This window comes from Calypte anna, chromosome 6, assembly GCF_003957555.1.
Source record: "Calypte anna isolate BGI_N300 chromosome 6, bCalAnn1_v1.p, whole genome shotgun sequence".
Classification (NCBI taxonomy): Eukaryota; Metazoa; Chordata; class Aves; order Apodiformes; family Trochilidae; genus Calypte; species Calypte anna.
In genome coordinates, this window is record NC_044252.1 from 33198573 (window position 1) to 33217183 (window position 18611).

At 43.2% G+C, this 18611-nt stretch overlaps 1 protein-coding gene across 2 annotated transcripts in view; it reads left to right on the forward strand.

Moving 5' to 3' along the window:
• DOCK1 (dedicator of cytokinesis 1) overlaps window positions 1-18611 on the forward strand; it is a 267373-nt gene that overhangs the window by 6957 nt on the left and 241805 nt on the right. For both annotated transcript variants that reach the window (XM_030453110.1, XM_030453111.1), the window contains exons 2-3: window positions 12181-12264; window positions 17708-17748. In XM_030453110.1, the coding sequence (XP_030308970.1) occupies window positions 12181-12264; window positions 17708-17748 (125 nt within the window). The remainder of the gene's footprint in view (window positions 1-12180; window positions 12265-17707; window positions 17749-18611) is intronic.

Sequence of the window (18611 nt, forward strand, 5' to 3'; positions counted from 1 at the left end):
CATCAATATTGAGCTTGAAAACCTGGCTGAGCAGCTCCCAGGCTAATGGAGGAGCAGGGTTTTGGGGTGGGCAGAAGTTGGCATTGTGGAGAGTGGTTTTCCTTGTGAAGGAGCCTCCTGGCTTCTTCTGGAGTCCCTGAAAGGTGAGTTCTGGCTGATTGCAGCCATGGCAATGGGTTGGGGGGCACTTGGGGTCTGGGGGAGCATCAGAACCAGGACTTGTCTGAGAACCTCTCCCAACCTTCAGGTTCCTCCTGGGAATCCAGCCTTAGGTGTTGGTGTTTTCTCCAAACAAAGCACGGAAATGTTGACATCACTGGGTTGGGAGTTGAATGTAATAAAATAACAGATGTGTAGGGAATGGAGTTGAGGAGCCCCTGGGTCCCAGGAGGTGGCTGCCAAAGAAGGAGTTGATGATGTTGGATCATAATGTTTGAGGACCTTCAACTGTGCTCTATGAGTGGAGAAGGGCTTTGCTGATTTCCATACATGGAATAATAAAATTAACTAGTAGGGAAGAAATAAGATGGGAGATTTTGGGAGGTGGCAGGGATGCAGGATGCTGGGAAGCTTGGCTGCTGCCTGTGTCTAGCAGCGAGGCTGTTGATGCCAATTGATTCTTCAGCCTTGGATGTCCTCCTGATCGTGCCAGCTGGTCTGGAGGGAAAAAAAAAATGGTGTGGTGGAGACTGGCCCAGCAAATGGAGCTGGGTGATTTATTTAGGAGTTGCTTCTGCTTCACCCCCAGTGTGTGCAGTGTTGTTTCTAGCAAAGGCTGCATGTAAAAAATGACAGCAAGTGGTAATGTAGAAGTGTTCCTGTAGTGGATCCTGGAACAGGAAATATCTCTGTGTAGAGCCAGATGGAAGGAGCTGATGATATTTGAGTTTCCAAGTCTTGACACAGATGGTGAAGGATTTAGAGGGCTGCTTGCCTTCAAAAGATCTGCTGTGCAGATGAGCCCAGGGAACAGATCTTGATGCTGAAATGCCTGTGGGTTATCAAGGAGATTATTTGGAATGGCCTGTAAAGGCTGTCCTCTAAAAAGGGTTGCACTGTGGTTTTAGTGACTAACCAGAGATAGGGTGAAGCATGTCACTTGGGTCAGGGAACTTGTAGATAAAGGTCTGTGGGAACTTTCTCATGACTAAACATGAGGTTATTCTCCTGAAGGATGAGCATGTGAATAAACATTAACCTCATGAAAGTAAGAAGTGGAGTTTTTATTTTTAATTATGATTTTTTTCCTTTTTTTTTAAAGAAATGCAGCTAGAAGAGGGTTTGTTCATTGGGACCAGATGCAGGCATGACCAAGATTCCCTCTTTGGTGGGCTGTGATTCCCTGGGTCCTTGCTTCTGCCTTGCAATACAGCCTGGGGGTTTAAAAAAAATGTGTCCTCTTGGTTTCCTGATCTTTTCTGCTTTGGGGTCTCACAGGAGGATGTTATGTTTTTTGCTGTTCTGCTTTGGACAGTCTGTGGCTCCTTTGTAACCCAGATGTGCAGAAAGTGATGCTAATATTCAGGTCTGCTGAATGGGAGGTTATGGTGGTGCTTGGAGCTCTCTCTGTGTTACAGCAATGTGTGGCTTCCTATCTCTTGAGCAAAATGTGGTTGTGATACAAAATTAGGATTATACTCAAAAGCTTTCTCACTACCTCGTTTTCCTTGGTTTGGGTTTTTTTTTTAATTTTTAAATTTATTTATTTTTTTATCTGGCATATCCTGCTTAATTTAGAATGACTTCTGAGCTTTTGTCTTTTTTGTGTCTTGTATTTTGTCCTTACCCATTCCCACCAGTTTTCTGCAGACAGGTCCTGTTGTCCTTAGTGGAATTCCTTCCTTCTCACTCACCTGGCTGCTCCTCTTTCCCCTCTCACACTGATGGGCAAACATTTGTTGTGTCTCTAAGAATCTGTAGCCCTCCTGATGCTTCATTGACCAAGGATCTTAGGTGGAATTGAACTGAGATTTTCTTCTCCCTTCTGAGCTTGGGGTGTTGTGGTTTTGGGGTCAGGTTTTCCTTTTGCTTCTGTGGACTGATTTTTCTGAAATTTCCAATAAAGGGTAAGTGGTTTAATTAAAACAGTGGCTTTACTCATAGTGTTTGTAGTAAGATTTTTTTTTTCCTAATTTTTTTGAGGTATCTGGGGTCCTCCTTTACATCAGTTATTCTGTAGAAGCAGTGTGACTCTGCCTCCTCCCCTGACAGCCTGTCAGAGCAATGCCTGTAGCTGCTGACAATCTTTTTTTCCCCTTCCATATGACCTTGGTCAGGTCTGTTCTGTACTCATTTTTTCTTCAGCTGCAGCTCACACCACTTGGGCATAAAGAAGACAAACTTTTTCTGATGGACTCCCCGGGTGAAGGGCAGCAGGATGCAGAAGAGGAGCTCATCATTCCCATCAAACTGGGGCTTGCTCAAAACCCCAGCAGCTGGCATTGACTCCTTCTTAAAATGACCTTGGTGATGTGTGACAGAGCACTGGAGGGTTTTGAGGCTGTGGATAAAGATGCCTTTCCCAGAGCTGTCAGCTACTGAGCTCTTCTGATGAGAAAACAGTTGTTCTTGCTCACAAGTTGAAGTGGCTGGAGTTGAGAACTTGATATTTTTTTGTGGCTGGGAGGGATTTCTTAGGCTGCAGTTTCCATAGTGTGTGTGTGAGTCAAAGAGGACAGAACAGCAACCCCAAACTTCTGGTGGGGAGCCAAATGTTCTTTTGGTTTAATAGGTTCCACTTTGTTTATTTGTAGGTTTGAAGTGTTTCAGTGTAAGCATGAGTCTAAAAGGATTTCAGAAAGCATTAGGTGTGTATCTGGCTACCAGGGGCATCTGCAGCTACACTGGGATTGCTTTCATCCTGAGTGTTCCTGTCCAGAGCAGCTCCAGGACTGAGGAGGGAATTGTTGTAGTGCTGGCCAACAGAAAGATCCTGCTGTAAGGTCTTGGTGTGTCTCTAAAATGCTGATGCTGGGGCTGTGTTTAGTCCCATCTGGTCTCTCTCCTGGTGAATCCTACTACTGGGATGAGGAGGCAGGTGCAGGTCCTAATGTGATGGCAATAAATCCTTGGTTACAGCATTGCTGCTCTGGGGTGGTGCCTGCAGCATGGATGGGGAGGCAGTCCTTTAGTCAGTGTGTGTTGCCCATTAGCAAGGTTTTTTTGGGGAAAAAACCCCATTTCTTTGACAAGAGAGTCTTCAAAGAGTGCCTAAAGTAGGTCACTTTGAGCTCTGCAGGGTGGGAGTTGCTATTGCTAAAAAATCAGTGGACTTGGATGTAGCTGGAAAAGCACATTTTAATAAATATTGAGAGAATTACTTGGTTATGGTACTGCTGACATTTTTAGAAGTTTTGTGTGGGTTCAGCCTGATTTTTTTTTTTCTTCTAGTTGAATGTATTCTTAAAATGATTTATTAACAGATTTTTATCAGTAAGTTTTGCAGCAAACCAGGCCTCTGTTTACTGAACTGTGATAACTGAGTGATTTAACTGGGTCAGATTTGTGTCTTAAACACAGAAAATACAGTTTGGGTTTAAAACAACAGTTCCAGGGTTCCAAATTGCAGCTCCCAAAGTGTTCTTCTGGGCTGAGGACTGGAAGAAGTTTCATGTTGGGGCTTGAATATGTAAAACATTGGGATAACTGGAAGCTTTTATAGTCCAGGCATAATACCACCTGCAGCTCAGTGTGCTGATCTGGGAGCTGCTCTTATATTGAGATATAACCTGTAAGATGAGGGGTTTGTGTGTTAGGTTTGTACAACAGTGTCTTCAAGCTTGGATTAAAGGAGAGGGAGTAAATATAAAGCAGTGTTGAGGAGAAGAAATAGAATTTAATACTGCTTCAAGTGTTGGTGAGTAGGGCAGTGGTAGCATTGAGAAAGGGCTGAGTAAATCTATTAAAAAATAGAATACTGGTGAACATTAGTGAAAGATTGATGTTGTTACCTGTGCCTGATGCAGGACTGACTGTCTCTTGGAAAACTAATGGACCAGAAAACTTCTTTTAAGGCTTAAACTGCTTCCTCCAGAACACTTATGGCTCCTAATTGAGAGGAGTAAGTTGGATTCCTATAGGAAAAAAGCACAAATATTCTCCTTCCCTCCCCACCATTTCCAACACGTGTTATCCTATAAATTTAGATTCCTGTTGCACAAATGTGGGATGCAGTGTCCATAAGCAGAGCTTTTGGGTCTTCCTCTGTTCTGGTTTTCCCAGTTCCCATAGAGTTGTATATTTGATTTACGGAGAGAGTAAAATGTGATGCTGAGTCTTTAAAGAGGGATAACATCACATCAGGTGTGTTTCCTTCAGGTTATTTCTTCCAGAATGAAGGTAAAAATCAGTCTGGGTTCAGAGGATTCCTCTGGGGTGTGGGTGACATGGAATTTGTGGGGGTAGGAGCTCCCTCTAACAGAGCTCTAAGGAAAACCCAGTTGGTGCTGGAAGGGGCTGATGATGGGAGCCCAGCTGGACACTGACTCTTTGTTAACATCAGTTCCTGAGCCAACTCTGTTGCTTTTCTGAAAGCAGCACCAGGCATGTTGATTTCTTGCTGGTTTGGAGGAAAACACTTTTCCCCTTTTTTTTTAATGCATTCATTACTGTTTGACTTGCTTCCGTGGTTACATTTTTACATGAATTCTGGTGTGAGGTACAACTTGAGGAAAACTGTCCTGGATTTCCAATTTCTGCAATAGCCTGGGTGTTGTGGGAGAGGGGGGAATGATGGTGGATGAGGCTCTGTGGCTCTTGGCAGGTCATTCTTCTCTCTGACTGCTGCTTAGAAGAAAGCAGAACACGTGGCTTGGGGATTATTTGACTCTGGATTTGTGCTCTTCCTTTGCTCTTGGAGACAGCTTGATGGACTGAGAGACAAATCTGATGATGGGAGGTACAAAGAAACTGAGTAATGTCTGATGTGTAAAAAGCCTCCAGTGCCTTCTCCTCTCTTCCGTAAGTTTTCCTGAGATGGCAACAGAGGAATTTGGATTTTGGTTTCCCTTGTAAAAATGCTGAGGTGGAAGAAGAGTAGGAAATGAAAACTTCTTCCTGTCACCCCATTTCCCCCTTGCTTTGGGCTTTTTGCCTCCATCATCAGTTCTGTATTGCACAGTGTGTTGCAGGGGGCATTTGTTTGCTATTTCCTCAGTAGTGTTATTGGAGTTTTATTGTGTTGAACTGGATGTTTTTAGCCTTTGAAATAGCTGTTAAAATACAACTGGGACATTAAGCTCCCTGCTATAGAAGGGCTCAGTAAAAGACACCCTCTTTGCAAAGTGATATTGGGTGCAATAGGCACCTGCTGCAAGGGCAAAGCTTGAAGCATTGGGCACCTTCAGATGGAGCCAAGATGTGTGGTGTGGGTTGTGTTGGTTGAAATCCTCATACAGATACAGCTGGGCTTTTCTGGCTCTTGTGTAGCAGCATCTGGAAGCTGAAAAAAAATATTGTCACATCCTGTGAAGGTCCTGATGAACTGGCTGTGTCCATCACCCACAACCTGCCTTCTGCTCAACTTCTGCAAGAGGTGTTGCTCCCAACCAGCACCAAGCTGGCAACTTGTAATTGAACGTTGGTGTCTGTGCTGTCTTTGACCATAATTATGCATAATTTATGGCCTGGAGCATTGGATGGAGCACGTCAGGGTTTGTCTGCATTGTGTATGTTACTCTGATAGTTTCTTTTAGAAGTTGGTTTTAGATTGAGCCTGTATTTGGGGGTTTTAGATTGAGCCTGTGTTTGGGGGTGTTTTCACTTGCTTCCATGTTTGGCAGGACAATTTTGAACTTCACTGCTCAGTTTGGGACCTTCTCCTCATGTGATGCCACTTGAAGTTGATGCTGTCACCTTCCTGTGCTTGGCCACCTGCTGCTGCCTTTGGTTTTCTCTGATTTACAGAGAAAAAAAAAGAAAAAGCACTGAGGTTCTGAGCAAGCTGAGTTCCTTGCAGGTGCTGCCCGAAGGATGGGGTGCAAGGGAAGGGGCAGGGATGTGGAGCTGGGGGCCCATGAGCCAGGGCTGGGTGTGGAGCTGTAGCACTGCCAGCTCTGGTCACTTCTTATCTCTTGAAGAACCTTTGTCTAAAGACATGTCCTGACATTGACTCATAACCAGTTCTTACCCAGTTGATCCTCTGCCAGCACTGACCAGCAGCTGAACTCATCCCTCCTCCTCTCCAGTGTTTTAACTCTTTTCTTTCCTCCCAGCAGATACCTTGATGCATTTTACACATTTTCTAAGTTCTGCTCAAGCTTCGTGGTGGGGCTGTTGTGAATTGCAGTCACTGAAAAGCACTGAAACCCTTTCTTCAGATGCAGGGTGGTGAGCACAGGGCATGCTCAGATGCTGTCCTTGGTGTGGGGAATGTTTGAGGATGTTGCCTGTAGGACACCCATAGCAGGAGCCCAGTTACCACTTCTTAGTGTCCCCCAGTGCCAGGGAACACTCAAGGGAACATCAAAACTCGATTCCTGACTGTGTGGTACCAGAGTACAAATGCCAGGACATCTGCCTGTAGATCATGACTTCTGTTTATCTAAATCAGCATCTTGCATCTCCAGAAGCTGCAGTGTTAGGTATGATTGCTTCTTGCATGCAGTGTGTCTCAGTTAATGGACTTCCAAATCGATTTTTAATATTAAAATGTTCTTGATTGTGCTTCTTGTTAGAATGCATTATGGCACATTGTTAATGCTGTTATAGTCAATAAGGATTTATTTTTTTTTGCTTTAACACTAGTTACAGCTTTATCCCCTCAGCACTTAGTGGTGAGGCTCTCTGAATACAGATTAAGCAGCAAGGAGGAGGAGGGAGAAAGCTGCTAGAAGAGTGAGTTAGCATCATACTTCACTAGGACCCTAAAAATAAAGCATCTGGCTTAAAAGAGGGAATGAGAGAAGGGAAGAACTTCAACTTCCTTCTCAGAAATCTTGGATGGGTCCAACTCTTCACTTACTTATTAAATCAGTGCAGAGAGGACAAGTGTGCATCCTGTTCTGTCATCCTTAACCTCTGCTCACGGGGTGCTTGTGCTTCTGGAAGGCAACCTGCCTCTTCCATTTGGGGATTGCTCTGGTTTTGTGAAGTTTCCTCAGCTTATTAATTCATGTTGAGCAGTGATAAGACACCAGCTGTGTTGCAGAACATATTGCTCCCCTGTGCTGCCATCTGTTCCACAACCTGACGTGCCTCTTATGTTCACAGAGGCTTGGGTGGCCCTTTGCTCTTCCCAACCTCTGCTCAGCTGTGACAGCTGATGCTCCACCTGTGCTGAGGTTCTTCTCTAAATGCAGAATTTATTCCTCTGCGTGTTTACTGTTTGGGGTTTGTTTTTTGTTTTTTTTTTTTGAGCTTTTTGTGTCCTCAGTTGGGAAGAGGGAAGGCAGGTTGTCATTGCAGGGGTTTCAGCTTCAGGGCTGAAAATTGAGGTTTGAAGGCTTGAGGTTTTTCTAACCCTTCTCAGGTGTCCTGTGTGCTTCTTGAAGGAGAAACAGTGCTCCTGGGCTCATCTGGGAAGAGTTTCCAGATCAACCTTTTTGGAGGAGGGGGCAAAGGAATGGTCTCCTTGCTCTAAAGGAAAATGAGAATAAATTCTCCCCATCTGCTTCAACTTGCTGGATTTAGTCTTGCTGGAGAGAGACCTGCAGTAAGTCACCCTTGTGGGTTTAATTAGTAAAATGTAGTGGTAGTGGGGAGCAGCAACCATGAGCTTGAGTTGGGTTCATGAGCTGCCTTTTCTTGGTTAACTTGGTGGTAACCAGTGAAGCCCCAGAGTTTCTCCATTCTTTAGGAATTAAATTAAAGGGAGAGTTTAGGTGACAACATAACTGAAATATTGAGGGAGAACTGTGAGCTGAACTCAGGAATGACAAAATACGAGGTGACTTCAGGAAGAGGTACCCTTGGTTCACCCACACATGAAATAATTGTCTTTAACAAGGCTTGGGTGCAGCTCCTGACTTGTACACTGCTTTTTTTTCTTTTTTTCTTTTTAATTTTCCCTTCTCCACTACCCTCAGCTGTGAAAATTGGTAGCTTGTCAGTGTTAGCAAAGGGGACCATGGAGTCACCCTAGTGCTGAAGGCAACTACTGTCCTTGTAGAGAAAACAAGATAGAAATCCTTCAGGTTTCTTTCATTTCTAATACAAGAGAATTTGCTCTCACCTCTGCCTTTTTGGTCTGCTTTTATGGGAAAAAAACCACAGTTGTGACTATGGGATTTTTTTAAAAAAGGCAGTGCAGAGTGAAGGTGATAATGTGTTAAATATCACTTTTAGTGTGGGATGAATAATACAGCTTTTAATGCAAAGTAATTCCAGGGAATATAATGTTTTCATAGCTTTCATACAGTCAGAAGCTTTTTCAATGTATATTGATGTTTTCTTTGTTTGCTTTTTCCTTTTTTCCCCCCTCTACAACCTCTCTAATTCTTCTGGTGTTCCCCCCCCTCCTTTTCCCAGTGCCTGAAGATGCACTTTGGTAGAGGGGTTTTGCTGTCCTTTAGCAGTAAGTGGGGTTTCACACAATTCCTGTCATGCCCTATTGGTTGCTCCTCACTTGATCAGCTCCTGGAGATTAAAAGTGGCTCTTTCCCTGCCTACACTTCTGGCTCCTTTGCTCTTGGCCCTGCAGTTCCCATGTGCAGCTTTCTGGCTGCATTGGGAGGAGGAGAGGAGCAGGGAGAGCCTTGGTACCTGGGATGTGCTCTCTGACAGCACAGCTCATGTGCAGAGAAACCTTGGGCTGTGCCAGAGCCTTCTGCAGCCTGGGACAGGGGACTTCAGGGTGGTTTTGTCATGGGGACTTGGTGTTTACTTTTTTTTTCTTCTTTCTTTCTTTCTATCCTTTTTTCTTTTTCTTTTCTTCTGTCTATTTCTTTTTTCTCTTTCCCCCCCCCCCCCCTTTTTTCTTTTTCTTTCCTGGTTTCCTTTTTCTCCCTCTTTCCTGTTTTCCTTTTTTCCCCTCTTTCCTGTTTTCCTTTTTTCCCCTTTCCTGTTTTCCTTTTTTCCCCCTCTTTCCTGTTTTCCTTTTTTCCCCCTCTTTCCTGTTTTCCTTTTTTCCCCCTCTTTCCTGTTTTCCTTTTTCCCCCTCTTTCCTGTTTTCCTTTTTTCCCCCTCTTTCCTGTTTTCCTTTTTTCCCCTCTTTCCTGTTTTCCTTTTTTTTTCTTTCTTTCCTGTTTTCCTTTTTTTTTCTTTCCTTTTTTCCTTTTTTTTTCTTTCCTGTTTTCCTTTTTTTTTTCTTTCTTTCCTGTTTTCCTTTTTTTTTCTTTCTTTCCTGTTTTCCTTTTTTTTTCTTTCTTTCTTCCTGTTTTTCTTTTTTTTTCTTTCTTTCCTGTTTTCTGTTTTCTTCTTTCCTGTTTTCCTTATTTTGTCTTTTTTTCCTGTTCTTTTTTTTTTCTTTCCTCTTTCCCTTTTTTCTTTCTTTCCTCTTTCCCTTTTTTCTTTCTTACCTCCTTGTTTCCCTTTTTCTTCCTTCCTTTCCTCCTTGTTTCCCTTTTTCTTTTTCCATGGGAATTCACTTGGTAGCCTCTCAGAGCTGACCCCCAGAGTTCCTGGGCAGGTTTGCTGGATGCTCCTCAGCCCTTGTGTCACCCAACTGGTCTCTCAGACACCAAATCCATTTGCTGCTGGCATTGGGGACATCTCAGGAGCCACAACTGTTCTGGTTTTTTCTTTCTCAGCATCCCATCCCCCCAAATTGCTCTTTCCCTGTCCCAGAGAGTTTTAGTTTTACCTTTGCTTTGTTAGCAGGTTAAACACACAGCTGCACCTGAAATAGTTTGGAAGGCAGTGCAAAGTGTTCCCATAAAATGATCATCAAAGAACTGGGGCCCATAGGAGTGAGTCTGCAAATAGAATGGGCCCACCCCAGTTCTGGGTTAAAGAAGTCGTGGTTAAAGATGTTTAGAACTGGAAAATTTTCTTTTTCTTGGTTTATTACTGTGAGAAACTGTTGTGGTCATGCTCTTCTGCAGGCTAACATAAAGTATAATTAGAAAATAGTCATCAGGTGCAGGGGTTTTTTATTTTGGTAGAGGTATTTTTCACACATACATATGTATATATATATATATTTAAATATCAATATTCCCTCCTCAGTTCAGGTCAGTAATTAGCACCTGATGGCTTCTTGTCATCTTCTCTCTGAATAATTGGTTCTTGCAGTGAAGCTCCTGTTACTTGACTTGAGGACAGCTGGTTTTAACTGGTCATAATGGGATTTTTTCCTGTCTGGGATGTCTGGTAGGAGGCATCAGGATTGCTCATTGGGATCCTAAAGGTAGAAGGCTTGAGTTGGGTTCATTTTTGGATATGTTGAGCTCCCCCAGGTCCTCTGGAGACAGCTGGAGGGGTTTGAGATCTAAAGGAGGAGCTGAAGGAGGGAGTAGGGTGTGAACTCCAACCCCCCAGGTTTGGAGCAGTTAGTAGGGGCTGTGTAACTTTGCCTTCCCTGATATGTGCAAAAAACTGAAGAGGGAAAACTTCTGATGAGAGTTCCTGAGCAGAATTCACCATCCTTAACATCCCTCTGCTCAGAGCAGTTCAAAATGTTAATTTTTCTTAGTGGTTTATTTTGCAGAACTCTCTGCTCCTGCTCCATGGCTCTTAGGGCTTGGAAATAATTCTGTGCCACATACCTGGGAGGGAGAGTTTATCTCTCTTTAATAATGAACAAGTTAACAAACCCATGAAAACAGGAACAGCTAGCTTAGCTTGTTTTGATGTCAATAAAACTATATTACTTTCTAAAGCCTTCATTTAAATAGTATTGATATTAGTCTCTGTGATGCACTTGACCTTATTTCTTTTTACCCTGAAGATTCCTCTCTTCTTTTTATAATGCTACACCATAAACTGTGTTTTCTCTCCTCCTCATTTGCACTCAGTAAATTTATTTCTAAAGTCTTGTCTGGGGTGGTCTGAGGGATGCTGTAGAGGAAGGGAACACGACAGCCCCTTGGTTGGTAGCACTGCAAGATGCTAACGTGTGAGAGGTAAAATGGGGTTTGATAAATTCTGGGGAGATGAAGTTTGTAATTCCTGGAGGCTGAAACTGAAGCTGGGGCTGTGGTTGGAGGCAGCAGTGGGCACTGTGCCCTGGCCTCGTGGTGGGATTACACCTCCTCACATGCCCACTGGGATGGTTGGGCACTTAGGGCTAAAATCAGATTATCAGCTTTGAGATTAAGAAAGTCTTTTTCTCCAGTTAGCAGTTCTTATAGATGTCATTTGTCTTGCTGATCTGCTGTGTAATCCAGGCTCTAGTCTGCTGCTTAGAACCTCTTGGGATTTGAGAGAAAATTGGGCAGGTTCTTTGTGGGACTGATGCCTTGTTGCCTTCATGACTGTGGCTTTTGGCCTTTTGCTGTAGGTTTTAAGTGTGAGGGTTTTTTTGGAAGTGTTTTGTGATGGGTAATGAGCTCAGCATTTACCATTAGTGTCCTGTAGACTCTTTTGGCCTGAATATCTGTGAAGATTTCCTGCAAGTAGGGGAGGGTACACTTAGCTACACATAACTTACCCAGGTTTTAGTGTTCCTGTAATAATAATTATAGAGTCCCACTGGAGCACTTCTGGCTGATGCTGCCCATCAACTGTTTCCCTGGAAGTTTCTGTAGAAAGAAAAGCAAGTGGCTCTCTGAGAAGTGGTAGAAAGTTTTGAGGTAGTTACCATATTCCAAGAGTGATTTCAGTCCCCAAAGAGTTATGAAAAATAGGAAGAAATTCCTAATCTCAGGTATTTTCAAAAAGTTATCCCTTGACACTGGACATCTCTGCTTATTTATGTGCTGGGAATGTGAAGATGAGAGGTACATAGCTCGTCATGGTCAAGGAGGACAACTACTTTGCCATCCCATTAGTTGTTTAGTGTATAGAACAACTTCTTACTTGATAACCACATTGGAGGGAGTAACTGGAGCTGCAGAACTGTGCAGAAGCATTTCCAGGTCCTCCTTTAGTGTGGCTCATGAACTTAAGTCCTGTGAAATAACTGGAGCTGCTGCCTTGGGTCACGAGGTTCTGCTCGGTACATTGGGGGATGCTGGGTTATTTTTACAAAATCCTTTATGAAAAGGTTGAGAAGGGCAACAATGAGTTAAATACCATGGAGAAACAAACATCCTGGAGGTGATGCTGTCTTCCAGGGGCTAACAACAGTGTTTCCTCTTCCAGCTCTCTACAACTACGAGGCGAGGGGACCCGACGAGCTCTCCTTACAGATAGGTGACACTGTGCACATCCTGGAAACTTATGAAGGTAAGGTGGCCAAAGCTGCACATCAAAACATTGGTTTTGCAGTTGTATTACTTTTCTGTTTGGGGCTTTATCCTCTTCTCAGGTGATGAATTGCTGGCTCTCTTGCTAGAGGACAAAAAGGATTATTTCTAATGAAGGCAGAATGAAGCAGTGCTGGGTGTGAATGGAGATGTCTGTGGTCAATAGCTGGTGAAGAACCAGTTTCTTTTTCTGGGGAAGATGGATGCTTGCACAGATTTATACAGATCAATTGTAGAATCTCTCCTGTGTTAGTGGAATGATGCTTTTTGGATGCCATTGGATAATATAGAAGAGCCCTGCTGCTAAAAAGTTAGTCACCTGGGCCCTGAATTATTTACATCTCTTCTAAGCTGGGTACACGTGTTTAGTGTTGATTTCAGGCTTTTCAGATGCTTTGCTTGTTTGATATGAAGCTGTAGAAACATTACATGTACCAAAATCTTCCCTTCTTGATCCGTGTAAAAGGGGATTTGAGTGCTGAGTTTGCTAATCAACAGAATATGAAAATTGTCACATTTTTCAGCTTTTGCTTGAGCCAAGGAGAAGGCAGCTCTTTCAAATACATCCTTGACTTGAAATTTTATGACATGCTGCAGTTTGAAGAGGTTTAATTAGGATATAGCTAGACTGGCTTATTTTGTTGTTTCTTTTTTTTTTTTTAATAACATATTGCAACACTTTTTGTGGAAATGTGATTTAGTTTATTATATTGATTTAATTTGTTTCTCTAGACATTGATCTTTTGGTACATCTGTGTGATAAATTTGTTTTTGGTTTTGGCTTAATAGGATTATTTTTTTGTTGTTGTTATCTTAACTGAAACAAACAATGCTATTTCAACAAAAGTAACAAGCTCTGTTCAGCACTGTGCAAATGATTTTTCTCATTGTTCCTGGGCTGGCATTTTCTTCCCAAGTTCAGTTTGTTGCTGCAGAATCAAGTTGGACTCTCTAAGCAAAGTAATCTTCCCATTATCTGCTTTAATAAAAATCTCTAATGCCAGAATTTTGAATGCAAATGGAATGATTAAAATACTGCACAGCTTTGTGCTTTTTAAATATAAACCAGATTTATTTCATGGATGTGGGAGAAACTTTGAATCCTGAATAGGGGATGGGGAAGGGTATCAACTGGTGACAGGTGCCAGCCCAGTGGAACAGGGGAGATGATTCACTTTTCCCCTGGATGTGGATAATGGAAAACCCTTCAGCCTCCTATGGTTGTTAGGCTTCAAGCACATGGGATGAGTTCATGTTAAAAGAAGTGCAAATGAGTTATGTTCTCCCCACGTTTTACACAATGATTACTCATTCCCTACCTGCTGTGATGGCAAATGAGGTCCCATAATTCTTCTCACTCTTGTTCCCAGAGCTCCTGTTATTAGGTAATTATTGGAACTTTTTTAATCTCCTGAGTTTCTTTCTACAAACCCTGTTTAGTTTGTGCCCCAGGAGGTTGGGAAGCATCTGCATGAAGGTCCAGGTGTGCACCTGGGAGCTGCTCTGCCATCAGTCAGGGTCATGTCAGGCTGGGGTGGGATGAGCAGAAAAAGCTCCTAATAACATGAACACAGGGCAGAAAAGGGATTTTGAGCAGACAATAATGCCCTTTTGCTGAGGAGCTGGGATTCAGCCTCTCAAAGCTCTACCCTTTTCCCCTGGGTTTAAGACTGGGGGGGGAAAAAAAAATTGGCATCTTGCATCAGTTTCTTCAGTGTTATGGATTCTGCCCTTGTCATCCTCCTGTAGATCACTGCTGTTTCTAAGTAGTCATCTGCAATAACTCAAGTTAGGAGTAATTTTGAAGACTTGGGTGTGTCCATGGGGTTTGGAGGGGTAGATTGTGGTTGTGATTTCCTCCTCCTTCTCCTGCAGGTTTCAGTAGGGTTTCATGTTACTGCCATGCCATGGAATGGATTACTAAAGTGGACTTATGCATTAGAAAGGGTGTGGTTAGTAGGTCAAGAGAGGTTCTCCTCCCCCTCTATTCTGCATTGGTGAGGCCGCACCTGGAGTATTGTGTCCAGTTCTGGGCCCCTCAGTTCAAGAAGGACAGGGAAGTGCTTGAAAGAGTCCAGCGCAGAGCTACTAAGATGATGAAGGGAGTGGAACATCTCCCTTATGAGGAAAGGCTGAGGGAGCTGGGTCTCTTTAGTTTGGAGAAAAGGAGACTGAGGGGTGACCTCATCAATGTGTTCAAATATGTAAGGGGTGAGTGTCAGGGAGATGGAGTTAGGCTCTTCTCAGTAGTGACCAGTGATAGGACAAGGGGTAATGGGTGTAAATTGGAGCACAGGAGGTTCAAGTTGAACATCTGGAAAAATTTTTTTCCTGTAAGGGTGACAGAGCCCTGAACAGGCTGCCCAGGGGGGTCGTGGAGTCTCCTTCACTGGAGACATTCAAAACCCGTCTGGACACGTTCCTATGCGAAGTGCTCTAGGTGGCCCTGCTCTGGCAGGGGGGGTTGGACTAGATGATCTTTCGAGGTCCCTTCTAACCCCTAGGATTCTGTGATTCTGTGATTTAAAATGCTATTTTTAAAAAAATATTTTGTAAATTTTTATTACTGACACACTTTAGTGATTTCAGTTTTAATCTAAGAAAACACTTTTTTCTTCTTTGAAATACAGGAAGATGTTTGTACAAATAATTCAGTGTACAGATCCTATGAAGTCAGTCTCTGTTTTCATTGGGTTTGGAAATGAATATTCACCTTGCACTGTTAAATCTAATAGCTGCTTTCAGGAATAATTGGTCTTGAAAGTCAAATGAATATTTAGTCTTTCAGGTAGCATTTCACTCAACTCTTGTTTTTTAGTTAGAAAAATCCCTCTTGCTCCTTCTAATGTGAACCTGACTGAGACAGCCAAGCAGCAAAGCTATTTGACTTGATAAATACCCTTCATCTTGCAAGATTGTATTTCATTCATAGCAGATATTCCAAAACAAATGTTTGCTGTGTTCTGAATTAGTCCTTGCCTGTTCTTTATTTTCTTAATCCTGTTTCTTTACGTTGTTTGGTGGAATGGGCAAACAGTACATATGATGAATAAACAGGGTTGATTAAGGTGATTAGCTATTAAATATCACAGTAAATAAGTCTCCAAAGCCAAGCTGGCATGTTTGAACAGCAGTTCATTTCTAGTGCTGCTCTGGAAAGCAGTTTGGGTTCCCAGATGAGTATTTTCCAGTAAGTTATTCCTGTTACTGTGGGAAGGTTTTGTTGTTGGTTGCAGTTTTGGGGTTTGTATTCCTTAATGTGGGAAATACCTTATCAGTGTAATAGGTGCATCTTCAAGTGAAACAGCAGCAAGTTTTTCCCTTTGTCTCTTTCAGCATTAACAAAGTGATAAATAATTCAGTGTTCCCTTTTCCTACGTGGATATTCACTTGGATGTTTGTTTCCAGCCAGCAGACCCCATAATATTTAAGGGAGAGGCTAGAAACCTTAATAACACATCAATAAGCCACTAAAGGTCACTTCAGAAAACTATTTGTCATCAGCCCATTTTCCTCTTGGTGGCATTTTGTCTGAAATGGAATTGTCCCCTGAACAGAGTGAGGAGGAGCTGGAGCTCTGTTCCAAAATGACAGCAGTGCTGAGGTTACAAAATGAAGCTAAAATGAGGTGGATGGGTGCCTTAGGACACCTGGATGTCCCCAACAAGCACAGGAGCTCACACGTGCCTCTACACCTTGATTATTTCAGGGTGGAGGAGTAGATCTTCCTTATCTAAACCAGGTTGTACTGTACTTGTTTTAACTTGTGTAGTGTCTGGCAACAAACCACATTTATTGTGGTTTGAAGAGAAAAAAAGGACAACACACAGTTTTGTGACCTTAATTACTTCATGTGTGTGAGGGATGTGGTTGTTTTGTAGTGCCTGTGTGGAAGAGATTTGCCTTTCCCTTACAGATGAGGCTCTAAGAAATGGAATATTTTTTGTCTTGGGTAATTTGTGGGAAGCAGGGGATCTTCAAGGTCCCTTCCAACCCAGACCATTCCATGATTTAAATTATATTGCTCTTAAAGGAGCAGGTTTGTGGCAGGACTGAGTGCCTCCAGTTGAGCTGGTGGGAATTTGCTCTCCTTGGGAATTGGGCTCCTCATGGCATTGCTACAGGCTTGGTACCCAGCAAGAAGAACATTGAGGTGGTGGCTGCCAGGGAAGAGCCTGGTTGGACTTTCCTGGCTGCATTGGGAGCTTTGGGATGAGCAAGAGTGTAACCAGTTTACCAAAGCAAGTTTGGGCTGTTTTCTTACCTTTCAAACTCTTGCAGCTCTTGGTTCTGCAGTACTCCAGAAAGCACTGGGGAGGTGGCTTTGCCAGCTGGATTTTTATCTGCAGGTGCAACAGCATCGTGTTCTGAGTCAGCAGGAGCACAGGGGATGGGATGGGATGGGATGGGAGAAGAGGTGATGGAGATGATAGGGGTGTATGTCCTTCAGTTGGTACAGTGCATTTGGGCAGGGTTGTGGTGTTTATCAGTTGATACTCCAGAACATCAAAATATTGGCTTTTTCACATAAAACTAAGGGAATAGAGTTCTTTAATAGGACTGAGGTTTTTCTGTATATCTGAGCACAGGTCAGAGGGAGTGGGTTAAGTGCAAGCAGAAATCCTTTGCCACGTTTGCACCTGAGCCAGGAGCTGTGCATGGTCATTTCAGCAGCAGGTTTTGGTGGTATTCAACTGAAAACCAGGGAAATGCAATGAGTGAGAGGCCACTGCAGCTCTGCAGGGAACCAGGCTGTGATGGGTGTTGACAACAGGGTCAAGAAGACCTCTCTGCCTATGCCAGAGTGGTGGTGGAGGGTGGGCTTCTGGTACAGCATAGAGGTGATGAATCCCTTTACCCTTTGCTGCTGGTGAGCAGGCTGAAAAATTCCATGTCCTGGAGACTTCCATTTACATTTCTACATATTGGTGTTCCACCCAGGCTCTGTCTTCCAAAACCTGGGGAAGGCAACTCTGGTCACCCCAGGGCTTCCCTGGGGTGCTGAGCAGGAGGGAGTGAACAAGCCAGCCATGGCACAGAGAATAGAATATAAATTATACTACAGAATAGCTGTAACTAGTCAACCAGGAGGTTTTTGTGAAGTTAATGCTCTTGATTTGCTTTTGTTTATGTTGGCAAAGGAGTGATTAAAATTAAATGAAGGACAATTAAACATGTCATGTAAAATGCCATCCCTGTCATGCAGTCTCCCCCATCAGCTTGATCATTGCCACCCTAATTTTTATAAAGTTGTTCTAGCCAGGGCATTAATCCCATGGAGAATTAATATCCAGGTGGGATGTGTGTGCATCTTGGTGAAGCACAATCAGAAACCACGTTACAGTCCTGGGGAGCTGAGGAGGAGCAGCTTGTAGGTGCCATCCATGCACTTATGAATGCTTTTTCCTTTTTTCACCTCCTAGGTTGGTACAGGGGTTACACACTACGGAAGAAATCCAAGAAGGTAAGTGCAGACTGAGCAGAGTGCTCATTTTTCTCTTGGACAGAGATGCATTACAGCACTGGCTGTGTTGTAACACATCTTGAGCATCCCTTAGGGTCCTAAGTAGGAGCAATTCCCTATGTGCTCACACATCTCAAGCTACTGGGGGATGGTCTCAACCTGGAGTAAATGTGAGTTTTTCATGTTATCCCAAATTTATTTTAGCCAAGCCTCAGAGCTGAGGTGCAATTTAATAATTGCAATTAAGGGGATGTGTATGTAAGGTCAGTACAGACAGCTTGGTGTCCATCCAGGTGTTTTCTGCAGTAGCTGATAGCACCAGGTTCTTGGTCTCAGTAAAAAGCTGAGAACTTGATGTTCTAATTGACCTGCCTAGAGGCTGACACTTTGCTTCACTGTCTCTTAAGTACAGCAGTGCTCCTAAAATGCAATTGCATCTGGGAAAGTGATGAGGAGACCTGTGTTTGGGTTTTCAGTCCTTCCCTTGGAGAAGGGGAGAAGCAATTTTCTGCAGTCGTTTTGCTGAGCTGTTGGCTCCCCGGGTGCACAGAGGGAGAGTGCTCCTTACAGCAGCCTTGGTGAAATGAAAAGAACAGCACAAGTACAGCTGATAACATTCTGGTTTATTTTATTAGTGTTTTACTTTCTAGGAGTCATTAAGCAGAATTAAGGGACTTTTGGTTTTGATGCTTTTTTCACTTAAAGCACTAAAAACGTGATGTTTGCCTGCAGAGGTGAGTGTTGGTTTGGGTCTGTGTGGCTAAAAGCACAGAGCTGAGTTGTGTGGTTTGTCCCACCCAGATCCTAACCAGGCCTGTTCTAAGGTTTTTCTATTCTGATATTTTCTTTTTTTTGGGAAAGAC